The sequence below is a fragment of the Dipodomys spectabilis genome, unplaced genomic scaffold (assembly GCF_019054845.1).
Source record: "Dipodomys spectabilis isolate Male_0828 unplaced genomic scaffold, ASM1905484v1 ptg000098l, whole genome shotgun sequence".
NCBI lineage: Eukaryota > Metazoa > Chordata > Mammalia > Rodentia > Heteromyidae > Dipodomys > Dipodomys spectabilis.
The window spans coordinates 1,968,502-1,990,041 of NW_024870775.1; the positions used below are offsets into that span (position 1 = coordinate 1,968,502).

The 21,540-nt window shown below is 36.8% G+C and overlaps 1 protein-coding gene across 1 annotated transcript in view; it reads left to right on the plus strand.

Annotated features, from left to right (window-relative positions):
- The window catches only part of Fancc (FA complementation group C), a 213,212-nt gene that overhangs the window by 114,899 nt on the left and 76,773 nt on the right, over positions 1-21,540 (plus strand). The window contains exons 5-6 of the mRNA XM_042687050.1: positions 19,021-19,134; positions 19,997-20,061. Coding sequence (XP_042542984.1) covers positions 19,021-19,134; positions 19,997-20,061 — 179 coding nt within the window. The remainder of the gene's footprint in view (positions 1-19,020; positions 19,135-19,996; positions 20,062-21,540) is intronic.

Sequence of the window (21,540 nt, forward strand, 5' to 3'; positions counted from 1 at the left end):
AGAAGATGTAGAATGATGGGTTGAGATTCACAAGGCAGGTACTATGGCAAGTGGGAAAGCCGAGGCAGGCAGGAAGGTGAGAATACTTGCAAAAGAGAGGAATATTTATGTTGTGTAAACTATCTCAAGCTTGTGACTTGCTCAGGTTAAATATTCTTAGGAAGGCATATATTTCTGGGTCTACCTATCTATGTCTTTTCTTTACAGTCTTAAAATAGATTTTAACAACATGATTTGAACCCTTCACACTGATACTTAGTCCAGGCTTATTTTCAAAAGCCTTTTGATTTTGGTTTTTGGAAAACCAATGCTATTTCCCCCCCACCCCCCCTGGAACTAATGAGTGAGCAAGCAAGAGGTTCTGTAAGCAAAAGTAAAAACGGCAGACTTTGTTATGATTGGATCTGTGTTTGGAAATTCTGTGAATTGTGTTATGTCAGCATCCTGCTCACGGAATAGGCTATGTAAACAGTGGGTGTTAGAAGGTTCTGTGAATGAGCAGCCTTCCTTCTCACTTACACACTTAATCACTGCAATTCTCCAGATTTCTGAGTGTTTATTTCATAGTAAAGAGGGCTCTAAAAAATACCAGGCCAGTCAAGTTTTTTATTTTATTTTATTGTAAAGATGCTATACAGAGGCAGTTAACTTTTTATTGTAGATCATTTCATTTAAACTGCAGTGGGACATACAAATTTTTTAAAAAGCCATTGAAGGCAAGATTTTGAAGAAAAAGTTACAAAAACTTGTCTGCAAAACTTGGCCTTGTATATAAAATTACAAAAAAAAAAGGGGGGGATGGGAATAGGTTGGTTCTGTCTTTTACGTTAGAGCATTTGGTATATTGAGAATTTGAATAGCATACCAGAAAAAAATGTTGTGCTATTAGGGAAAAAAATCCTATATAGACCAACTTTTAAATTAAAAGAAATGTTTTTTGGTCATTACTTAATATATCATTAATAACTTTTTATTTGTAGTATTACTTTTTTAATTATAGGGACATATCATTCTGTTTCTTTGGGAACTTAAGAGTGAGCTGAGAAAACCATTAGGATGGATTAGGCCTCAGAATAAGTGTCAGGAGTCCATGAGTCAGTCAGGGAAAGGACATAAAACCCCAAGAGAACGTGAAACTTTAGGAAGTAAAAATAGGAAACAAAATTATGAACTATAGGGAAAATAAACTCAGTTTTAAATTTTAGACTGCCATGTAACCATCATTGTTAGGAGTATCAGGTTTATTGGTCATGAAGATTGAAAGTATAGATATAAAGAAAAATAAATACAAGAGAAAAGAATCTTTGCCTTTTGCCACACAAGGGTGTTTGCCCTGTAGGAACCTCTGACCTCTCATGAGATTATACAGCAAAGGTGCCAGGCCTGATGAGCTTCCCAGAGTTTTGTCTTTTCCCCAAAGGTAATAATGGTGCTGGGCTGTGAAGTAGTGATAGGAACCAGTGACAAGAGCCAAGGAAAAAGTTACATTAAAAAACCACCAGCTGTGTGCATCCTGAAGCCATAACCATAGTGGTTGACTCTGCCTTTCTAGGGATGTGGGAATGAAGAATGAAGGACCCTAAGGAGGAGAAGGTAGAGACAAGATCTCTAATCTGGAAAAATGGAAGGCACTTAAACAGTGTAGGCTGCAGAGTTATGAACAGAATGCATGAAAGGCTTCTTTGTGTTTGCTCCTAATGAGGGCAGCTTCTAGACTGGCCTATGTCAGAGAAACTGGATCAGCCCTAGTACTGACCCAAAGAAACAAACATTTATTTAGCACCAAGTATGAACTCCATCTCTTGTTGTGTGAATTATATACATAGTTTCTTTCTGTCTTTGTAATCTTGATAGGTGTTAGCCCATTTCATGGAAAAAGAAACTGAAGGTTGGTGACAGTAAGTGATTTTTTTTCTTTTCACTGAGTGTCATAGTTACTAGTGGAACCAAGTGTGCCCAATTCCAAGACTTGGGGTGTCAGCATCATAAGAGTATAACTCCGTTTCTCAAGTAACTCTGCTGCACACAGGGTCTATGGCTTATCTGACCCCTGGTGAAGGTTTTGTTTGGAACAGTGGAAGATGGCTCCAGCCAAGATAAAGAGGTTGTAGGATAATATAGCAAGTGTCTCCTGTTGTCTTCTCTAGGTTTTTGGGATCTGGCAGAAGGGTGGTGGTTCTCAGACTTGGAGTGCCATGGGGCAGTCAGTTGTCCTGTCAGAGAAACTGATTCTAGGATGACCCCAGAGTTTTAATTTTGTGGTCTGGAGTAGGACCAAGGTATTCTGCATGGTATGGAGAGTCAGATTGAGATACCTGCTTATCACACCATGAGAAACACTGGCCTAGGTGAGTCAACTGTCATACTTACACTCTTAGGTCCCTCTGATAGTATTTGGTTGTGAAAAACACAATAATGCCAACTATATCAGATAAGAGTATGAAAGAACAAGCCTTTGCATTTATGGAAGACAGCAGGAGATGGATTTGACTGTGACAGTAAGAAGGCAGCAGCATAGAACAGGGCTTATCTGACTGTCAGATTACAGCTATCCTCATCCAAACTGAGGCTTCACCTCAGCAGCTGCTGATGAGCGGGGTGTGTGGTGAGCCCTAAAATTTTGCTTCTACCTTTTCATGCTTGGGTCTTATTAATTTTGTAACCACTTTATGAAAGCCATTTTATCTTCTGTATTTCATAGAAATGAAAACTGGGGAAGGCCTGGCACTTAAAAAAAAAAAAAAAGCTGTTTCAAGCTGGGCACTGATGACTCATACCTGTCATCCTAGCTACTTGAGAAGCTGAGAATGTTGGGATTGTGGTATGAGTTACGAGGCCAGTTTGGGCAGAAAAAAGTCCGTGAGACCCCCCCTTCTTGATGAAGACTTGATGCAGTGGCACACAAAGCTTAGCTTTTGAGAAACCTCTCATCAGTGGATGGCACCCAGGCAGGAAGCCAGACCTTATGTCAAAATGAGCAAAACCTAGGGCTAGAAATGTGGCTCAGCAACAAACATTAATGCTTAGCAAAATGCCAGGCCCAACCAAAGTACTGCCAAAAAAGAAAATAAAAGTAAAAAATTCAAGGTTGTTAGGTAAGATACATTTTCTAGTTCCATGACCTTTCTTTCAGTCCTTTTCTTTATTTTTTACTATTTCTATTGTTACTACTACTACTACTATATGTATGTATGTATGTATGCATGTGTAGACAGGGCCTTGCTGCATAGTCCAGATTGACCCTCAAACTCTCAATCTTCAAGCCTCAGCCTTCCAAGTGTCAGGATTATGTTTTTTTGTTCCACCATGCCTAGTGCCTTCAATTTTAAAAATTAACCATAAAATGCATTAAAAAGTCTTATAATAACCCAAGGATATCAGAACCTACCTCCAGTGTCAATTATATGCCACTACAGAAGCAATTACTAATTTCAGTGGGTTTAGTGATCTTTCTGATTTTGTCTTAATATGTGGAAGTTATTTATTTATGTTTGTTTTCACATAAGTGAAATTATGATGCTATTCTGTGACTTGGTCTCTTTACAGAATAACTCCTATGATTATTTCTGTATCAGCCTCACAAATCTCCCTGTATATTGCTATTTATCTTTTTTTCTTTTTTGGGGGGGGGGGTCCGGTTGTGGGGCCTGAACCCTGGGCCTGGGCACTGTCCCTCAGCTCTTCAGCTCAAGGCTAGCGCTCTACCACTTGAGCCACAGTGCCACTTGCAGCTTTTTTCTTTTTGCTTATGTAGTGCTGAGGAATCGAGCCCAGGGCCTCATGCATTGCAAGACAAGCGCTCTACCACTGAGCCACCTTCCTAGCCCCTGCTATTTCTCTTTATACCAAAGGCAAGAAGAATATTCAAACCTATAATTCAAACGAATTTTTAAATGTGGATATAGTTTTAAACCAGAGCCTCTCAGCAGAGGCAGTTTTACTCTTAAAGTGACTTGGCAAAGTCTGGAGATATTTTTGGCTGTTACCATGTAGAAGGGTGGGTATCTAGGAGTCACAGAGCAGCAGTGTACTAACACCCCCCGCCTCCCCCCCCCCCCCCCCCCCCCCCCCGCAACAGGCCAAAATCAGTGTCAAAATGGTAAGAATCTGATTGTCTTCAGCATACTCACTTTAATGACATTACAGCATCCTACTTAAGGAGATTGATCAATAACACTAGCCTTTTCAATAATACCTCCATTTTAAAAGTGTTAAGATTTCAGTTTCTCGAGCTTTACAACGTTGGTGCGGGGGGGGGCGGGGGTGGGGAGGGGGGAGGATTGGGTGGTGGGGAGGTAGGGGGGAGGTAGGGAAGGGATGTGAAGGGTAAACAAAGGAGGAGGCTGCAATGCTTGATAAGAAATGTATGCATTATCCTGCCCATGTAATTATAACCCCTCTGTACAGTATGTTCACAAAAAAAATTAAATTAAATTAAAAAAAAAAGATTTCAGTTTCTGAGGAAAAACCAATTTTTCTCTGGCTTCTTCCTTGTTCTGAAGTCATATTTGAAATACTTTTATGCATCTCTGAGTTTGGTTTATAGAAATGCAAAATCATTAATAACTACGTATTGAATCTCTCTTACTATGAGGAAAAGTATTTCTCAGCTATGTTTTATGTTGTTTCTCTGTAGTTGGAATTGTTCCTCTTATTCTTAAGATGTAGATTCTATAAAACTAGAAATAATTTAAAAGTTTAAATACCAGATTGACATAAAAGGAACTGTGGAATTTGCAGATCTATTTAGTTGAATAGATTATTCTATAGTAAGACTAAAACACAAGACCATTAACTGTTGGAAGCAAGTTATTGGGTTCTAGGTATGATAGTTGGTTATTGTTAGCTATCTGTGGCCTTGTTTGGGTGAGTTTATTCAGACTAAAGGAAGCTTAGTCTATCTTCATTCCTAAAGAATCCAACCACTTACTTCTTTGCTAAGTAATATATTATCACAGATATTTGTAATGAAAATAATGTCTTTTTTCTTAAAATGATTTTAAAAATAATTTATATATAATGATATTCAGAAAGAATAGACTAAAATAAATTATACCTTTAATTTAGAATTTAATTTTCTTTTTTACTTGGATTATAGATTATATGGTATCATATGTACTAGGTACATTTGAAATACCTTTTTCTTAATTCAGGAATCTCCTAAAATGCTACTGAATTTTTTTTTTAACTTAACAGAATTCAGAAAAACTTTTCAAATAGTTTGAATCTTTTTTTATAGTTCTGTCAGCAGCAATGATTTTTTTAATCTCATAATTTGAAAATACTGTTCTTAATGTCTTCGGATGTTAAAGATTTCAGATTTTAGAAGAGTTTGTCAGACTACTACTAGTGAGCTTCTTTCTGAGAAATCTCAGTATTATAGATGCTATGGACTGACAGGACAGAGTAACTATGAGAATGGGCAATATCTTCACTTCATTCTCTGTTGTATCTTAGAATCTTATGTCGAAGTAATGTCAAGGATTGTTGTTCTTCCACGTGTGCTTGTAGGCATAGACAACAGCTTGTTTAGTGTGCCTGTTTTTGAACTTATATAAATGGAATCATGCTGCCTTTTTATTTCTGTAATTTTCTACTTTTTTTGAGACATACTATGCTTATTAGCCCCTTAAGTGAGTGCAGTACATAGTAAGAAAAAGTTTTGTGTAAATTTTAGCAAAGTCTGTGAAGTTCTTCTAAAAATCCTATTTAGGATTGTCAGTGATCCTGCATTGGATGTTTGTTAGAGAATTGACATCTTTGTGACATTCAGTTCTTCTGGCTAAAATTACGTATGGGTCTTCATTTAAGGTTTTGTGACACTTAGCTTATTAGTCATGCAGTGCTATGCAGAGCATTGCAGGTCTACTTAACTCTCTAGGGGGCAATTTATTTTCCTTAAAATAAATTTAGTGACAGTTATATATTGGTATATTTTCTAGGTCATCTTTGTTAGCAAGGGGAAGTGATAATTTAAGATTGTATTATTAAGAAAATAAGACAGTATGACACTCAGTTTGGAAAATCACTTGCAGGTGACTTAATTAATTTAGGAATTTTAATATTGGTTAAGTAAGCAAACAATTCCAGTATAAAAACATAAATGTTTTACTAGATGTTTACATAAAACGACGTGGGAACATAAAAAAGGAAGTGACTAATTCAGTGTTTGGGCACAGATATTTTATATGGTAAAAGAACTGCCAAGTATTCAAAATGGTAGCATTTCTTTTTTCTTTTCTTTTCTTTTTTTTTTTTTGGGTCCGGTCGTGGGGCCTGAACTCTGGGCCTGGGCACTGTCCCTCAGCTCTTCAGCTCAAGGCTAGTGCTCTACCACTTGAGCCCCAGCGCCACTCCCGGCTTTTTTCTTTTTGCGTATGTGGTGCTGAGGAATCGAACCCAGGGCCTCAGGCATGCAAGGCAAGTGCTCTACCACTGAGCCACCTTCTCAGCCCAAATGGTAGCATTTCTTGACCCATTTCTGGACCAGATACCTCTGTTAAAGGCTTGAGAAAAGACAGTTAAACACATAGTGAAATAACCTCAAGAATGCCCAAGAAGAGAGATAAAATAATGAAATAAATTGCATTTAGCTAAGAAAAGCTTGGTTTTACTAATCAGATTTTCTGGAAAGAAGATTTTCAAAACTGTATGCCTGTGCATAATACCTTGTATTTGAATGCTGCTGAGACTGCTTTGGACTTTTCCAGGCTCCTTTTTTAAAAAATATATTTTTATTGTGAAAATACTGTACAGAGGGGTTACAATTGCGTGGGTAAGATAATGAGCACATTTCTTATCAAGCATTGTAGCCTCCTGCTTTGTTTCTTCTTCCTGTCCCTTCGTATCCGCCCCTCCCCCTCCCGGCCCCCCCTCCAAAGTTGTAAAGTTCGTTTTTTGACATAAGGACTTGTACATCTCATTGTTGCAATGGGTCCTCCTGTATCCCTGTTGTAACAATTTGTTTTTTCCCTTCCCCTCCACATATACCAACATCATATATAGTGAAAGCAGGGGTTATACCATGGGGGAGGGACATACAAGGCAACAAAGACATAATCTTATAAATATGTTAGAAATAATCGCATGAAAGATTTATCTCTCTCTCTTTTTTTTTTTTTTTTGTCGTGGGGCTTGAGCTCTAGGCCTGGGAGCTGTCCCTGAACAATTCAGCTCAAGGCTCATGCTCTACCACTTGAGTCCAAGCTCCTTTTAAAAGCACAGAGATGTTTGCTACTGCAACTCCTGCTTGTGAACCTTTTCAGACTGCTTATAGTTACCATAAGCTAGGAAGCTGCAAAGCACCATATTTTCAGTGAAATTATGTCTATATCAGTGTGCAGGTTTTATTCAGCATTACCAGATTGAGTCAGGGTGTTTCAAGTAAAAGTGATAACAAATGTCATTTTTTTCTTCAATATTTTGTAGCCCCTTTATAACCTGAAATTTAGGAAAGAAATTGAGGCAAAGAAAATTCCTTATGCTTTCCTTTAAGGAGATCACAAAGGAAACTTTGAGTGCATACCTTGTTTAGTAGTTTAAAAGACTATGCATTTGGATTCAGCTGGTGTTTATTGAATAACTATTACGTAAAATGCTTGAGTCTAGTTCATAGTTGCCCTAAGAAATATGAAAAATAATGTGGCTGCCTCTTCTAGATCCCGTTGGCTACTGAGTGGAATGAAGAAAGCATGCTTTTAACAACATTGCAAAGCTTCCTGAAAAAATAATAAATTATAGACCATGGAGATTTCAGGAGGACAGATCAGATTAAGATGGAAACTAGAACAGGAATCTTAAAGATGGTTTTGAAAGAAAAGAGCAACTGGGAGCTAGAGATGGACAGGAAGGTTCCTCAGAAGAAAGAAATGCTAGGGAGTGGGAATGGACTGGGTGGTTTTAACAACCAGACGGGAGTCTGACTTCACTTGATCACAAGGATCTAGTCAATGGCTAGAAGGAAGTGTGACCAGATGGGCTGTAATCATGTGGGAGGCAGCCTGTGCTTAGGAACTGTGTGAAAGTTTGGAGCTGTCAGGGTGACAGGAACATTTCCCTGTTGGCCCCGTTTCCACCTCTTTGCTCCCTTCCACATCATGCACTTTTCCTACTTCTCTAGCTGCTCACAGGTCATCACTGTGGGAGTACTCTGAAAACTGCCAATTGGAACTCATCCTTTTTCTTCTGTTCCCACAGTTACTTTCTTACCCCTCATAATAGCACTTTATATCTTGGTGTTTGTATTAGGTCTGTTTCCATCTCCATAAGGGCTGCTCATCCCAGGAGTTCCAGGAGAGTGGCTTGAATACAGTGTGTTTGTTGACAAAATGAATCTGGTTTACAAATAGTGTATATACACATACACATATAATGGTTAAAGACTCATGTTATACATAGCAAAGTGGTAGAAATTCTAAGACCTTAGTGATCAGATGAAAAAAATTTTTTGGAGAAGCATAAAATATGTGTTCTGTCTCAGTTCGAGAATATTGACCACAGTTTGGCTCTCCTAGTCCTTTGCCCGAATAAAAAAACACAGCTCATCTTCCACACCCTGACCATGTGCCAAACCATGGCCTCTTTGGTCCAATTTTCCTACCCCTCCTGCCACAAGATAGAGCAAACAGAGTAAGCTTAGAAATAAGAATACCTGAAAAACAAGGGCAGTGAGTTTCCCCTGATTTAGTTAAAACTTGACTTAGAAAGTTCACCTTCATAATATGAGTATTCTCAATGGCTTTTCAAGAATAAGCAGAGTCATTTCATTTCTAAAATTCCTATATGAGTCAACTTTGGACTTGAAATTATTTTGTATATAGCCATATTAGTTTCTACACCCCCCTACCTTTGAAATATTTTAGATTACAAGTCAGGACAGTATATTGATACTTAAAAAAATATATCAGAACATGGGGCTGGGAAGGTGGCTCAGTGGTGGGGTGCTTGCCTTGCATGCATGAGGCCCTGGGTTCAATTCCTCAGCACTACATAAGCAGAAAAAGCTAGAAGTGGCACTGTGGCTCAAGTGGTAGAGTACTAGCCTTAGAAGAGCTGTGAGACAGCGCCCAAGCCTAAAGTTCAGACCCCCCACCACCAACAACAAAAAAAAAACAACAAAAACCCCAAACTGTCAGAACATGTTTATTTATGTCTACATTGTTTTTGTTGATGCTGGTTTACACCCAGTTCCTCATTAATAAAGTGAATAAGTTGGAGAAGATTTCTTTGCCAATATTTTAAGAAGAATGTATTCTTACATGAGTAGGAATCTCTCTTTAAGAGCCAAATCATTAGATGGAAGAAAGAGAGCCTCAACAAATGGTTCAGGCAGAATTGGCTATGTACATGTAGAAAACTGAATTTAGATCCTTTTATATCACCCTGCACCAGAATCAACTGAAATCAGAGATTTCAAGGTAAGAGCAGATGCCATGAAAATATTACAGGAAGGGATAGGGGATATACTAGGGTTCCTTGGCACAGGTTGAAACTTCCTAAATAAAATTCCAAAAACACAACAAATCAAAGAAAGACTGGATAAATGGGATTGTATTAAACTTCTGCATGGCAAAAGACATCACTAGCAAGATAAATAAAAAGTCCACAGATTGGGAGAAGATCTTTACTAGCTATACAACAGACAAGGGCCCCATATCAAAAATATACCTAGAGCTCAAAAAATTAACCCCTCCCATAACAAATCCTCAAAGAAACAACCACCCCATTAATAAGTGGGCTAAAGAATTAAAAAGAGACTTCTCTGGAGAGGAAATAAGAATAACCAATAGACACATTAAGAATATTCAACATCTCTAGCCATAAAAGAAATGCAAATCAAAACCACATTGAGATTCCACCTTACTCCAGTTAGAATGGCCATTATCAAGGAAACAATAGTTGATGCTGGCGGAGATGTGACCAAAAGGGAATGCTACTTTACTGTTGATGGGAATGTAAACTTGTTCAACCACTCCGGAAAGCAGTATGGAGATTCCTCAAAAGACAAACATAGAACTACCCTATGATCCAGCTATCCCACTCCTGGACATTTACCCAGAAGAACACAAACAAGATCACACTAAAGCTACCAGCACAACTATGTTCATTGCATTGTTATTTACCACAGTTAAGATACCAACCCAGATGCCCCTCAGTAGATGAAAATGTGGCATATATACACAATGGAATTCTATGCTTCTATCAGAAAGAATGATATCGCTCCATTCATAAGGAAAATGGAAAGACTTGGAAAAAATCCTATTAAGTGAAGTGAACTAGACCCAAAGAAACATAGGTTACATGGTTTCCCTCATTTATAATAATTAGTATAGGTCTAGGATAGTCCTAGCAGAGGATCACAATAGCTCAATAGCTATGTATTCATGACCATATAAAAACAATGCTGATCAAAATGAACTCCAAGATATGGAAATACGAGACTTAAAAAAAATATGGTGAGTAGCTCAAGTGGTAGAGCACTCGCCTTGAGCTGAAGAGCTGAGGGACAGAACCCAGGTCCAGAGTTCAAGCCCCACAACCGACCAAAAAAAAAAAAAAAATGTATAATTGGGCTGGGAAGGTGGCTCAGTGGTAGAGCACTTGCCTTGCATGCATGAGGCCCTGGGTTCGATTCCTCAGCACCACATAAGCAAAAAGAAAAAAGCCGGAAGTGGCGCTGTGGCTCAAGTGGTAGAGTGCTAGCCTTGAGCTGAAGAGCTTAGGGACAGCGCCCAGGCCCAGAGTTCAGGCCCCACAACCGGACTAAAAATAAAAAAATAAAAAAAATATGGTGAGAAGTTATTTCTTTTCTCCTTTTCTTTGGTTTATCACCTGTTGTTACTGTTTTTTTTATTTTGGTAACCTGCGCCTCTCTCTCTCTCTTCTCTCTCTCTCTCTCTCTCTCTCTCTCTCTCTCTCTCTCTCTCTCTCTCTCACACACACACACACACACGTTTGTCTGATTTGAGGAAGGGAAGGGGAATAACAAAATGGTGAGAGAAAGAACAAAGGGTGAACCAATGCAACAGCAATACTCACAAGACACTATATTGGAAATAAACTTTGCAGCTTGGGGGAAGTGAGTCAGGAGACGGAACGTGGCAGAAAATGAGGGAGAGGGTAACAGTATTTGACAAGAAATGTACTCATTACCTTACTTACGTAACTGTAATCCCTCTATACATCACATTTTCAATAAAATAAAATGAAAGAAAAAAAAGAACCAAAAACTTGGTCTTTAGAGATTTTGTTTTGAGTATATGCCACTAGGTGGCAGTAAAAAAAGTTCTTTGTAATGAGCAATATTTAATAATTTTTATTTATTAATCTTGAGGATCAAATTTAGGGGCTCACATATACTATGCAGACAGTCCTACCCTTAAGCTACAAGCCCAGCCCAGATTGTCAGTTTGTAATTTCCTTAAAAGAGAAATTTAGGGGACTAAATTTTGAAGTGTCTGTTTTAAATGCTATGTAACCATAGACAGGCCTCATGTTTTTAGTACTTATCTATGTACAAAACTTTTCACCCCTTCAACCCCTTACCAATTCATACATTCATATTAGAGAATCATGGTAAAACAGACATAAATCAAACCATGTAATTTTGTTTTATAAAATATTCTCATGTTTAAAAATTAAAATATAATAATTAAACTTTTGAAATATATATCAATTAAAAGAAAAAATTTAAACACCCTAAAATAACCTATGTTAGCTATTTGTTATATTTCTTCCAAGTCCAACACTCTCCCCCAGCCATTAAACGTGGGGCCTTATCCACATTAAACAAGAGCTCTTTACCTACAGGCTTTCTGTTTTACCTTGTTTTTTTTATTTTTTATTTTTTTATTGTGAAAATACTGTACAGAGGGGTTACAATTACATGGGCAAGATAACGACTACATTTCTTATCAAGCATTGTAGCCTCCTCCTTTGTTTCCCCTTCCCATCCCTTCCCATCCTCCCCCCGCCCCCATTTTGTTTTGTTTTTGAGACAGAGTCTTGTAACCGCTTGCCTTTGCCTGAGATGACCCCATACTCAAGATCTTCCTGCCTCTTCCTCCTAAGTAGCTAGGATTATGCCTGGTTTCTTCCCAGTAGGTTTTGTACATACAAAACTAAAATCACATTGAATATTTAGTTTTGCTCTTTAACTTTCAATTTTTGTATTTTCTTATATCATTCAATATCTTTTACAACATTATTCAGTCTTGTGTATAAATCACGAGAAATTCTGCCAGTCTAATATCGTGAGTGGCTTTTAGTTTTGTATTGAGTAATGATGTTATTAACATAAGTCTTTCCTTAGGATACACTTTTGGAAATTGAATTACTGAGTATTGGACAGGGATTTTAATGATTTAACTATTGTTTTAATCTGTCTTGTACTGTTAGAACAGAATATCTGAGACCTAGTAATTTATAAAGTACAGAAATTTATTTCTTATCATTTTGGAGGTATAAGATCTGGGAACCTGTATCAGGTAACAGCCTGCTATATCATCCATGGCATAAGATGAAAGCACAGTTCTCATGGTTTAATTACTTCTTAGAAGTCCTATCTCTCAATACTGTTTGGTAACAGGCACATTCAAACCATAGCAGTTACAAGTGACTTCACAGAAAGGGTTTACAAATTTGATTCCCCAACAGTAAGAGTGCCCTTCTCACTACATTTTTTTCCAATCCTGAGTATTGTGACATAAGGCTTAGTTTTTAAATAATATTTAATATTTGTTTTCCTGGGAATTGAAGTTACAGTGCATTTGATTTTTAAAAATCAATTTTTAACTGTCATTTTGGAAATGTAAGCGAGGAGAAATCTGCCAGATATGTTATAGTATTTCCTTCTTATCCAGGGTTTCACTTTCTACGTATTGAGTTACTTATGTCCATCTAAGAACTGAAATAGTAAATGGAAAATTTCAGAAGGAAACAATTTATAAGTTTAAAAGTGCATGTCATTCCGAGTAGTATGAGGAACTCTTAATTCCACCTCAACCAGGCCTCAAATTATCCTTTTGAATCCACTATGTTAGTTACCCAGTAACCATTTTCGTTATAAGACCCACTGTCCTAGTACATGGTTCTTGTGTTCAGATAATCATTATCTTAGTTAATAATGGCCACAAAGCACAAGAGTAGTGATTCTGGCAATTTCATTAAAGTATATTATTATAATTGTTTAATTGTATTATTTGTTATTGTTAACCTCTTAATCTGTTCTAATTTATATGTTAAAACTTTATCATAGATATGTATCATATGATATATAAATATATTGCATATAATATATACATATATATAATTCAGTGTTATCTGTGTGCACAGGTTTCTAGTAGTGGTCTTGAAATACATTCTTGAACACTCATGTGTTAAAGTCAGCATGTGGAACTACTACAGATATTGGAAATAGTAGCTATTTCTAGTAGTTGCAAATAGAAACCATTTGAAACCATTTTAAACATTACCCAGGAATTATTTACAGCCGGTGGCTGTATTCTGTGGACCTATTGAGTGTCTAGATTTCTTGATTTTTAATTCCCATTGGCTTGACTTATATACTGTTGAGAAGTCAGCCTCCAAGCATGACCCAGGGCTCAGGACTGTATCTGGGAAGAACTAGATTAGAGGGGAAAACCTGGGCCTTGTTCTCCTTAAGAGAGTTAATTTTTTTTATTTGTCAGTATTGGGGATGCCTCCAACCCTTTGCTTTAGTTTGTTTCAGTTGGAGTTTTGCCTTTGCCCAAAGTCAGCCTATTCATCCACCCTCCTGTGTATACATATCTCCCCAATAACTGGAAATAGAGGGATGCACCAAAAACCATTGAAGAGTCAGTTGAGATTGATCTGCTACTGTCTTGAAACTAGTTTCCTTCTATTGTACACTGTAGGTTGATAGTACCTACACTTTAATTTTTTGAGAGTCAAACATGATGTATAGTGGTTAATAGCTTTAATAGCTTTCTGTTTATGGGTGGCTTAATGGAAACTTTAATAGAATTTAATTAAAAACTGAACTGGGGGTTTTCAATGAGATGTAATACATAGAAAATTAAGCTCAGTGGTCTCATACATAGAAATCACTCAGGAAATTTAAATTGTTGGAACTGCTAGAACTGATTTAAGAAGTGATATTTAACCATGTGAAAGGCAGAGCAAATGAAACACACTGAAGTCTTGAAGGATCATAGAGACTGTGGTTTTTCTGTATCACAAGCATATTACTAATGAGGGAAGATGAACTTAGTGCATAGAATGGGGTACTGTAGAGGGCAGATCTTTTGACTTTGGGGATGATACTAGGACTTCATGGATAGGATATCAAACTGAAGTTAATCAGATTTGTATCATTAGACACTATTCCTGCTAACTTGTGGAGAGTAGGTACCCAGCCTTGGGCAGACTACTTAAACTCTGTGTCTCACTGTCCTCATCTTTAAGGTAGATTCAATAAGAACAGCTACCCATAGACTGAATGTTGAATGAATCACCATTTATAAAGCACTTAGAATGGCTCCTGTGATTTAGAAACTGCTTTAGCTGCTCATTGAATGGATCACAGATGTCTGGTAGCATAAGAGAACCTCAGGTTCTGTTCCTTTTCTACCTACCATGAAAAAAACACTTCATGAAAATCCCAGACTTCCCCTGACCCTAAACTACTAGTGCCTAGACTATAAGACTGCTGAGCCTACTGCTTTTCTTGCTCGGTCTGACTGGAACACTCTCACATAGATTTGACCTAAGCTTTTCCTTGCCTCGATCACCTGAATTGGGCTCCAAATGAGGGAGCAGGCTCCATACTCACTAGCTTGAAAGCACCAAGTACTTCCCTCTGATGTAAACATCACCACTCACCCTTTCAAAGATCTCCCAGTGGTAGCCTGTGTATCACATTCCATTATGTTTGGTTCTTGTGAAGAACTTTGATGTGATCCTCTTGAGGTTGTTGTCACCTCCCGTTTGCTTTCTATTCTTCGAGCAGATTTGAACAGAAAGAAAAAAATGCAGTAATATATATGCAAACAGCCTTTTACATTCTAGTAAGGAGCCTTTGAATTATACTTTATAGAGTTAAGATTACTTGCATCTTGTAAGTTTCTAGATTTTCTCCCTGCTCCAGTGGATTCACTTTTTGTGAATTCTACTATATACATTTTGTCTTTTGTTGTGTTTTTTTGAACCTTGAATGCCTTCTGAGTAGTACTGTTTCAAAGTTACCTACTAACCTACTAATAATACCTACTTAGCTTTCTTCTACTTTTCTCAGTCGAAAACACTACACTGGATCTCATGTAGGGACAAGAGGTTTCATGCTGGATTTCTTAAGTGTTGCCTGGAATTGTGGTGTGGAGGATTTCAAGGCAGCTTTGAGGTCACAGGGAGAAAGTCCTATGACTTGCACAAAAGGATGCACCAGATTCAAACAGGTTATCATTGTGGAAGAAAGGTTGTAGAATTGAGGTGGGAAAAGTGTAGGGCACAGTCTTTGTCTATGTTTGTAATGCGTTATTAAGTTCATAGTGGATGAAACTTGTCATATTGTCTTCATCTTTTTTTTTTTTTTTTTTTTTTTTTTTTAATTTAATTTAATTTTATTTATGAACATACTGTACAGAGGAGTTACAGTTACATGGGCAGGATAATGTGTACATTTCTTACCAAGCATTGCAGCCTCCTCCTTTGTTTATCCTTCACATCCCTTCCCAGCCTCCCCCGTCCCCCTCTTCATCTTTTTTTGATATATGGAATCTTTTATGATGAAGTTAAGAACCATGGCAGATGAATGATAAGACCCTGAGTGCCACTGGTATGCATGTCACGGATTTATTGTTCTGACCTAGCCTTTGCCCTGCATAAGGATGTCATCTCCAAGCATTTGTATATGAATTTACATTAATACATTAAACCATTTATGTACATACATACCATTTGTTTTCTCTGATAATAGTTAAGTGTAGGCTTGTTTAAAAAATGTAAAATGAGCTGGGTATGGTAGTAGTACATACCTGCAGTCCCAGCTGAACAGGAGAAGTACTAAAGAAGTCTAGAGAAATATTGGTGCTCAGTAGTTCAAGATCAGCGTAGGCAATGGAGTGAGACCCTGTCTGACAAAACATAACAAAAGTTAAATGAAAGTTTCATTGTGAATATTAATATTGAGTTGTATACTTAAAATGGGATGGATTTTATTGCATGTGAATTATCTCTCTTACAGTTCTTATATAATTCTTGTATATTTTTTTCCTGTGATGGTACGTGGGCTTGAACTCAGGGCCTTGTGCTCTTGCTTGGATTTTGTGTGTGTGACTGATACTACCACTACCACTACCAGTCCACCGTATTTAATAGTTAACTGGAGATGGAGTCTGTGGACTGGTTTTAAACAACAGTCCTCAGATCTCAGCCTCCTGAGTAGATAAGATTATAAGCATGAGCTATCAGCACCCAACTTGTATATCTTATTTGAACTGTTGTTAAAAATTCTAAATAGAAACTTTTTTGTTGTTGTTGTTGTTGTTTGGGGATTTTTTGGTACCAGTCCTAGGATTTGAATTCAGGGACTGTGCACTGTCTCTGAGCATTTTTATTTATTTACTATTTTCTCTCAAGTCTAGCACTCTACTACTTGAGATATAGCTCTACTTTTTTCTTATGGTCAGTTGTGGGGCTTGAACTCTAGGCCTGGGCACTGTCCTCAGCTCTTAAGCTCAAAGCGAGCGCTTTACACTTGAGCCACAGTGCCACTTTGTTTTCTGGTGGTTAATTGGAGATAAGAGTCTCACAGACTTTACTGCCCAGGCTGGCTTTGAACCACAATCCTCAGATCTCAGCCTCCAGAGTAGCTAGGATTACAGGTGTGAGCCACCAGTGCCAGGCTTGGCTTTTTTTTTTTTTTTTCCTGGTTTTGGGGCTTGAACTCTAGGCCTGGGCACTGCCTCTGAGCTCCTTTTTGCTGAAGGCTAGCACTCTACCACTTAAGCCACAGCTCCACTTCTGGCTTTTTTTGAGTAATTTATTGAAGATAAAAGTCTCACAGACTTTCCTGCCTTAGCTGGCTTTGAACTGCAATCCTCAGATCTTGGCCTCTGAATAGCTAGGATTACAGGCATGAATCACCAGCACCTGGGATACTTCTAGCTTTTGACAGTTAATTGGAAACACAAGTCTCAGGCTTTGTCTCATAAAACAGTTTAAAAATATATTTTCTGGTTATAAAAGTAATATACACAAGTTAGGTGCCAGTGGCTCACACCTATAATCCTAGCTATTTGAGAGGCTGAGATCTGAGGATCGCGGTTTAATGCCAGCCTGGGTAGAAAAGTCCCTGAGACCCTTCTAATTAACCATCAGAAAACAGAAGCTCAGCAACAGCAGCCAGGCCCTGAGTTCAAGCCCTAGGAGCGGCGTGTGCACATGCGCGCATGCGCGCGCTCACACACACATACACACACACACACACACACACACACACACACACACACACACACACACACACACACACACACACACACACACACACACACACAGAGTAACATACATATATGGAACCGGGATACATTCTAATAGAGAAGGAAGCATTAATGTCCTTTAGTAACTTAACATTTGATGATGTTTTCTTCCACTATTTTTTTACTCCATTGTGTAGATTATTTTTAAGTTATTTCTGAGTATAGAACTTTACTTTGTCTTTCCTTCACTTAATATTCTAACCATTTAAAATGCTGCCAAAGTTTTCTTATAAACATTTTAATTGCATGCATTGAGGCACTGTGTGAAGATATTGTAAATTAATCATTCTCTGTTGTTAGACATTGATAAGAACTAGCACTAAAATGAACACCTTTGAGCATATTCCCCAGTGTCATATTTGGATTTATTTCCTTAAATGTATGACAAATAGATATATCAATGATTCTGAGTGCTGTCAAGTTGCATTCTTCCATGAGGGCCTCTGTTAACCTATAAAGTGTCTTCTCTAGGTAATAAATTACTAGGCAGATGTGGTTCTGGGATTCCAAGCTTGAAGTGGATTGTGGGCTGTGTTACCCTGGCTTACACTCCATGGGGCCTCAGTGCAATGTATAGCTGCACTTTGAGAGGAAGGCCCCATTTATGTTCTTCCTGTATCTCACAGAGAGCACCTGTTTCATAGATCCTCAATATGTGTGTAAAAAAGTAAAAGCTTTAATTCATAAATGAAAAGTGACATGTTCTTGCTCTAGTTGGTTCTTTTCATGAAGAAAATTAACATCCATGTGTTTCTCAGATACTTACATTTTTCTTAATTGTTCATAAAGTTATATTTTTTATTCTTAGCATTTTTAATTTGGTATTTTTAATTTGGTTACATGTGTTCTAGCTTTACTAATACTCTTCCTATTTATACTTACATTGTTTTCTGAAAAACAAAGTTTTATTTTTACTTTTATTTTGTTTTACTTTATGCTTCTGCTCTTTTGATTTTCAGTATGCAAAATTCTTCATTCAGGCATTTCTTTTTACTATTTCATTTAATTTCCTACATTAATCTATATTAAATAAGTATATTTTTGATAAGCTTTGTAAAGCCAGAATTATATATTTTTTTCTAATAAGTCAGTTTTCCAGTTACTAATTTTTATGTAATTTTTCCTTTCCCTACTGATTTGAGATGCTCTTTGCATGTGCTTAATTCTTGCATCTGCTCTGATTAGAATGTTTTAATGAATTTAAAAATGATCCCATTCTTACTATGGCTAAGCATTGTTCATTTCCTGCATATTGTAATTTAAGTTCATTTTGTTTCAGTGTTAACATTTGTTTAAATTGATTTAATTTAAATATATTAATTTTAATTCTAACATTTCTTCTTTGCTCCTTGAATCAGTCACTGAGTGCCTGAAAAAAGTGGGATTACTGGTTTTAGAGGGACTATCCTACTTACAAATGATTCAGATTTTAAGCATGGTCCAAAGCAGGTATTGTCATTCAGTTTTAAGAAGCTAACAATTCTTCTTTCTGTTTGTTTTTTAGGGTTTGTTATGTCAGATACTTTCAGCATTCAGACTTGATACAAAAGAAGTTGGTTTTTTCACTAAAAGTCTTGGATATGAGCCTATAGATTACTATCCCGGATTGCTTAAAAATGTGAGTGCAAATTTATTAGTATTGAAATTTTCTTTGCTGAATGTTTCATCAGCAGGAAGGGTATATGGAAACATTTCACTCCTCCAAGGGAGTTGTTTAACTTTTCTTTGTTTATCTCTTCTTACCTTGAGTGGACTTATGGCCATGTAAGGAAGAACTGTGAGATGGAAGATTCTGAGAAAGAAGAAGGAAACCAGGAAAGTTTTAGTAAATCAACCAATCGCACTCTCTCATAACACATCTTACACACAGAGATTTCAGGGAGAAGAGCATTCCTTACCCAGTATAAACACTGCCTTGTACTGTCGAACAAATCTTGTATTTAAAATAACCTGATTTGAAGTTTATGTTGAAGCAAGGCAGAAAGTTCACTAAATAATCTTGCAAATAGTATTACATATTTTGGTATTTGTATGTAATCTATGTTTTCTTCTGCCATCTTTAATTTTTGCCAAATTCAAGAAATGTTAACTCTTCCAAACTATTATGAAAATTTTAGACACTTTTGGGGGGAAGCTTTATACATATAAAAAACATTTTTTAAGAAGAACTAAATTTGGAAAGAAGAAAAAAATAAACTTTACCATGTTTTTATGTTTTTAATGGGGTTAGTCTTAAATCTTAGGAAAGTAACCATCTGCCTATTGTCATTGCCTAAAGAGGAATTCAGAAATTCAGAACAATAGACATTAATGTAAAATCCACTTATTGGCTCTACTTTCTTTTTGCTCTGACAAAGTAAAACATAAGGAGAGGACAGGGTAGGGAATCTCAACGGAAATATCACTCTCACCAAGAAAAATAGAACTAATGTAATCCTGTTTGTGGTATGAGTTAACCTGCAACTGATTTTGTTTTACAGATGGTTTTATCATTAGTGTCTGAACTCAGAGAGAATCATCTTAACGGATTTAACACTCAAAGTCGGTAGGTGTTAAAGTAAACATCCCTCTTCTCAAGTTTCAAAATGCAGCAGCTCAGTTATGAGAGTACAGTTCTCTAATTCATAGAAAATGCATGTTCATAGTTACGGTTATATTTGGTACAGAGATTATTTTAGTAGAATACATCACAAGTTGATGAGTTCTTTCAAATTTTCTTTTCTTTATTTTTAATCATCTTTATCTGAACTCTCATGGGTCAGTAAGTAAATCATGTAGTATCTTTTGTGTACCCACCTATTAGGTTAAAAGCCCTACATAGATAGTAAGGGACACAAAAGAAAATAGAGTTGTTAGGCTTACCCTGGGGAAACTTACTGTGTAAGAAGAAAACAGGCATGGAAGCTGAGTGTATGCTGTATGTTCTGGGCTAGACTTCTTTTGCTCTCCCTCCCTCAAAATTTGCCACTGTATGTATAAGTGTTTGCAGTTATACATACACACACACAGGATATTCACAAAGCAACAGGTATTTGATGTAAACATATGGCCTATTTTAGAAGCAACAAGTATTTGATGTGTACATATGACCTATTTTCAGAAACACAGTATATTAAAACCTAGACTAAACAAATCAAATAACTTCAGACAAATTCAAAAGCAATTAATCACATTACAAATGTTTGCTTTGCTCTGTGAATGAATTCAGAGTTGTTTTCATTGGTGAGCATCTGTTTTTATCAAATCATTAACCAAAAGAATCTAGATACTTGAGATTTTTGTAAACTTTGTCTCTCTCTTTCTGTCTTCCTTCCTTTTTTTCTTTTTCTTTTTTGATAAAACTGTTGTCAATTAAAGCCTTCTCAGTAATGGCCTTTTTTTAGAAATCTGTTGCATCTAATCCTTAAAGTAAAATATCAAGTTCTATGATACCACAAGTATAAGTAATGAAATAAAAATAGATTCAATTTTAATAAAATTAAAAATCTCGTGACTGTGGGTTTAGCTCAGTGGTACATGCAAAGCATGCTCAGTGCCTTGGGTTTGATCCCAGCACCACAATAAAAAGTAAGAGTTTTTTTTGTTGTTGTTGTTGTTATTTTTTGTGTGAATTGAAGGATACCACCATGAAAACAAAAACAGCCTACTGAGTTGAGTGAAAACTTTTTTAGATAATATCTCTGAGCTCCTTGTGATGGTATACAACTGTAATTTTAGTACTTGGGAGGCTAAGGCAGGACTTTCATGAATTCAAAGCTTAACTGGGCTATATAAGGAGTTTGAGGCCACCTAGGATACCTAGCAAAGCTTTATCAAAAAGACAGAACAAGACAAAAACAAAAATATAAAGAAAAATATTATCTCTGTTGAGAAATAATATTTACTATATATTATGAATTTTGTTTTACAATGATAGCAACAAAAATGAGTTCAAAATTGAGTTGGGACTAGAGATGTAACTCAGTGGCAGAGCGCCTACCTAGCATGCACAGAGTTCTAGGCTTAGTTCCCAGCCTCACAGACA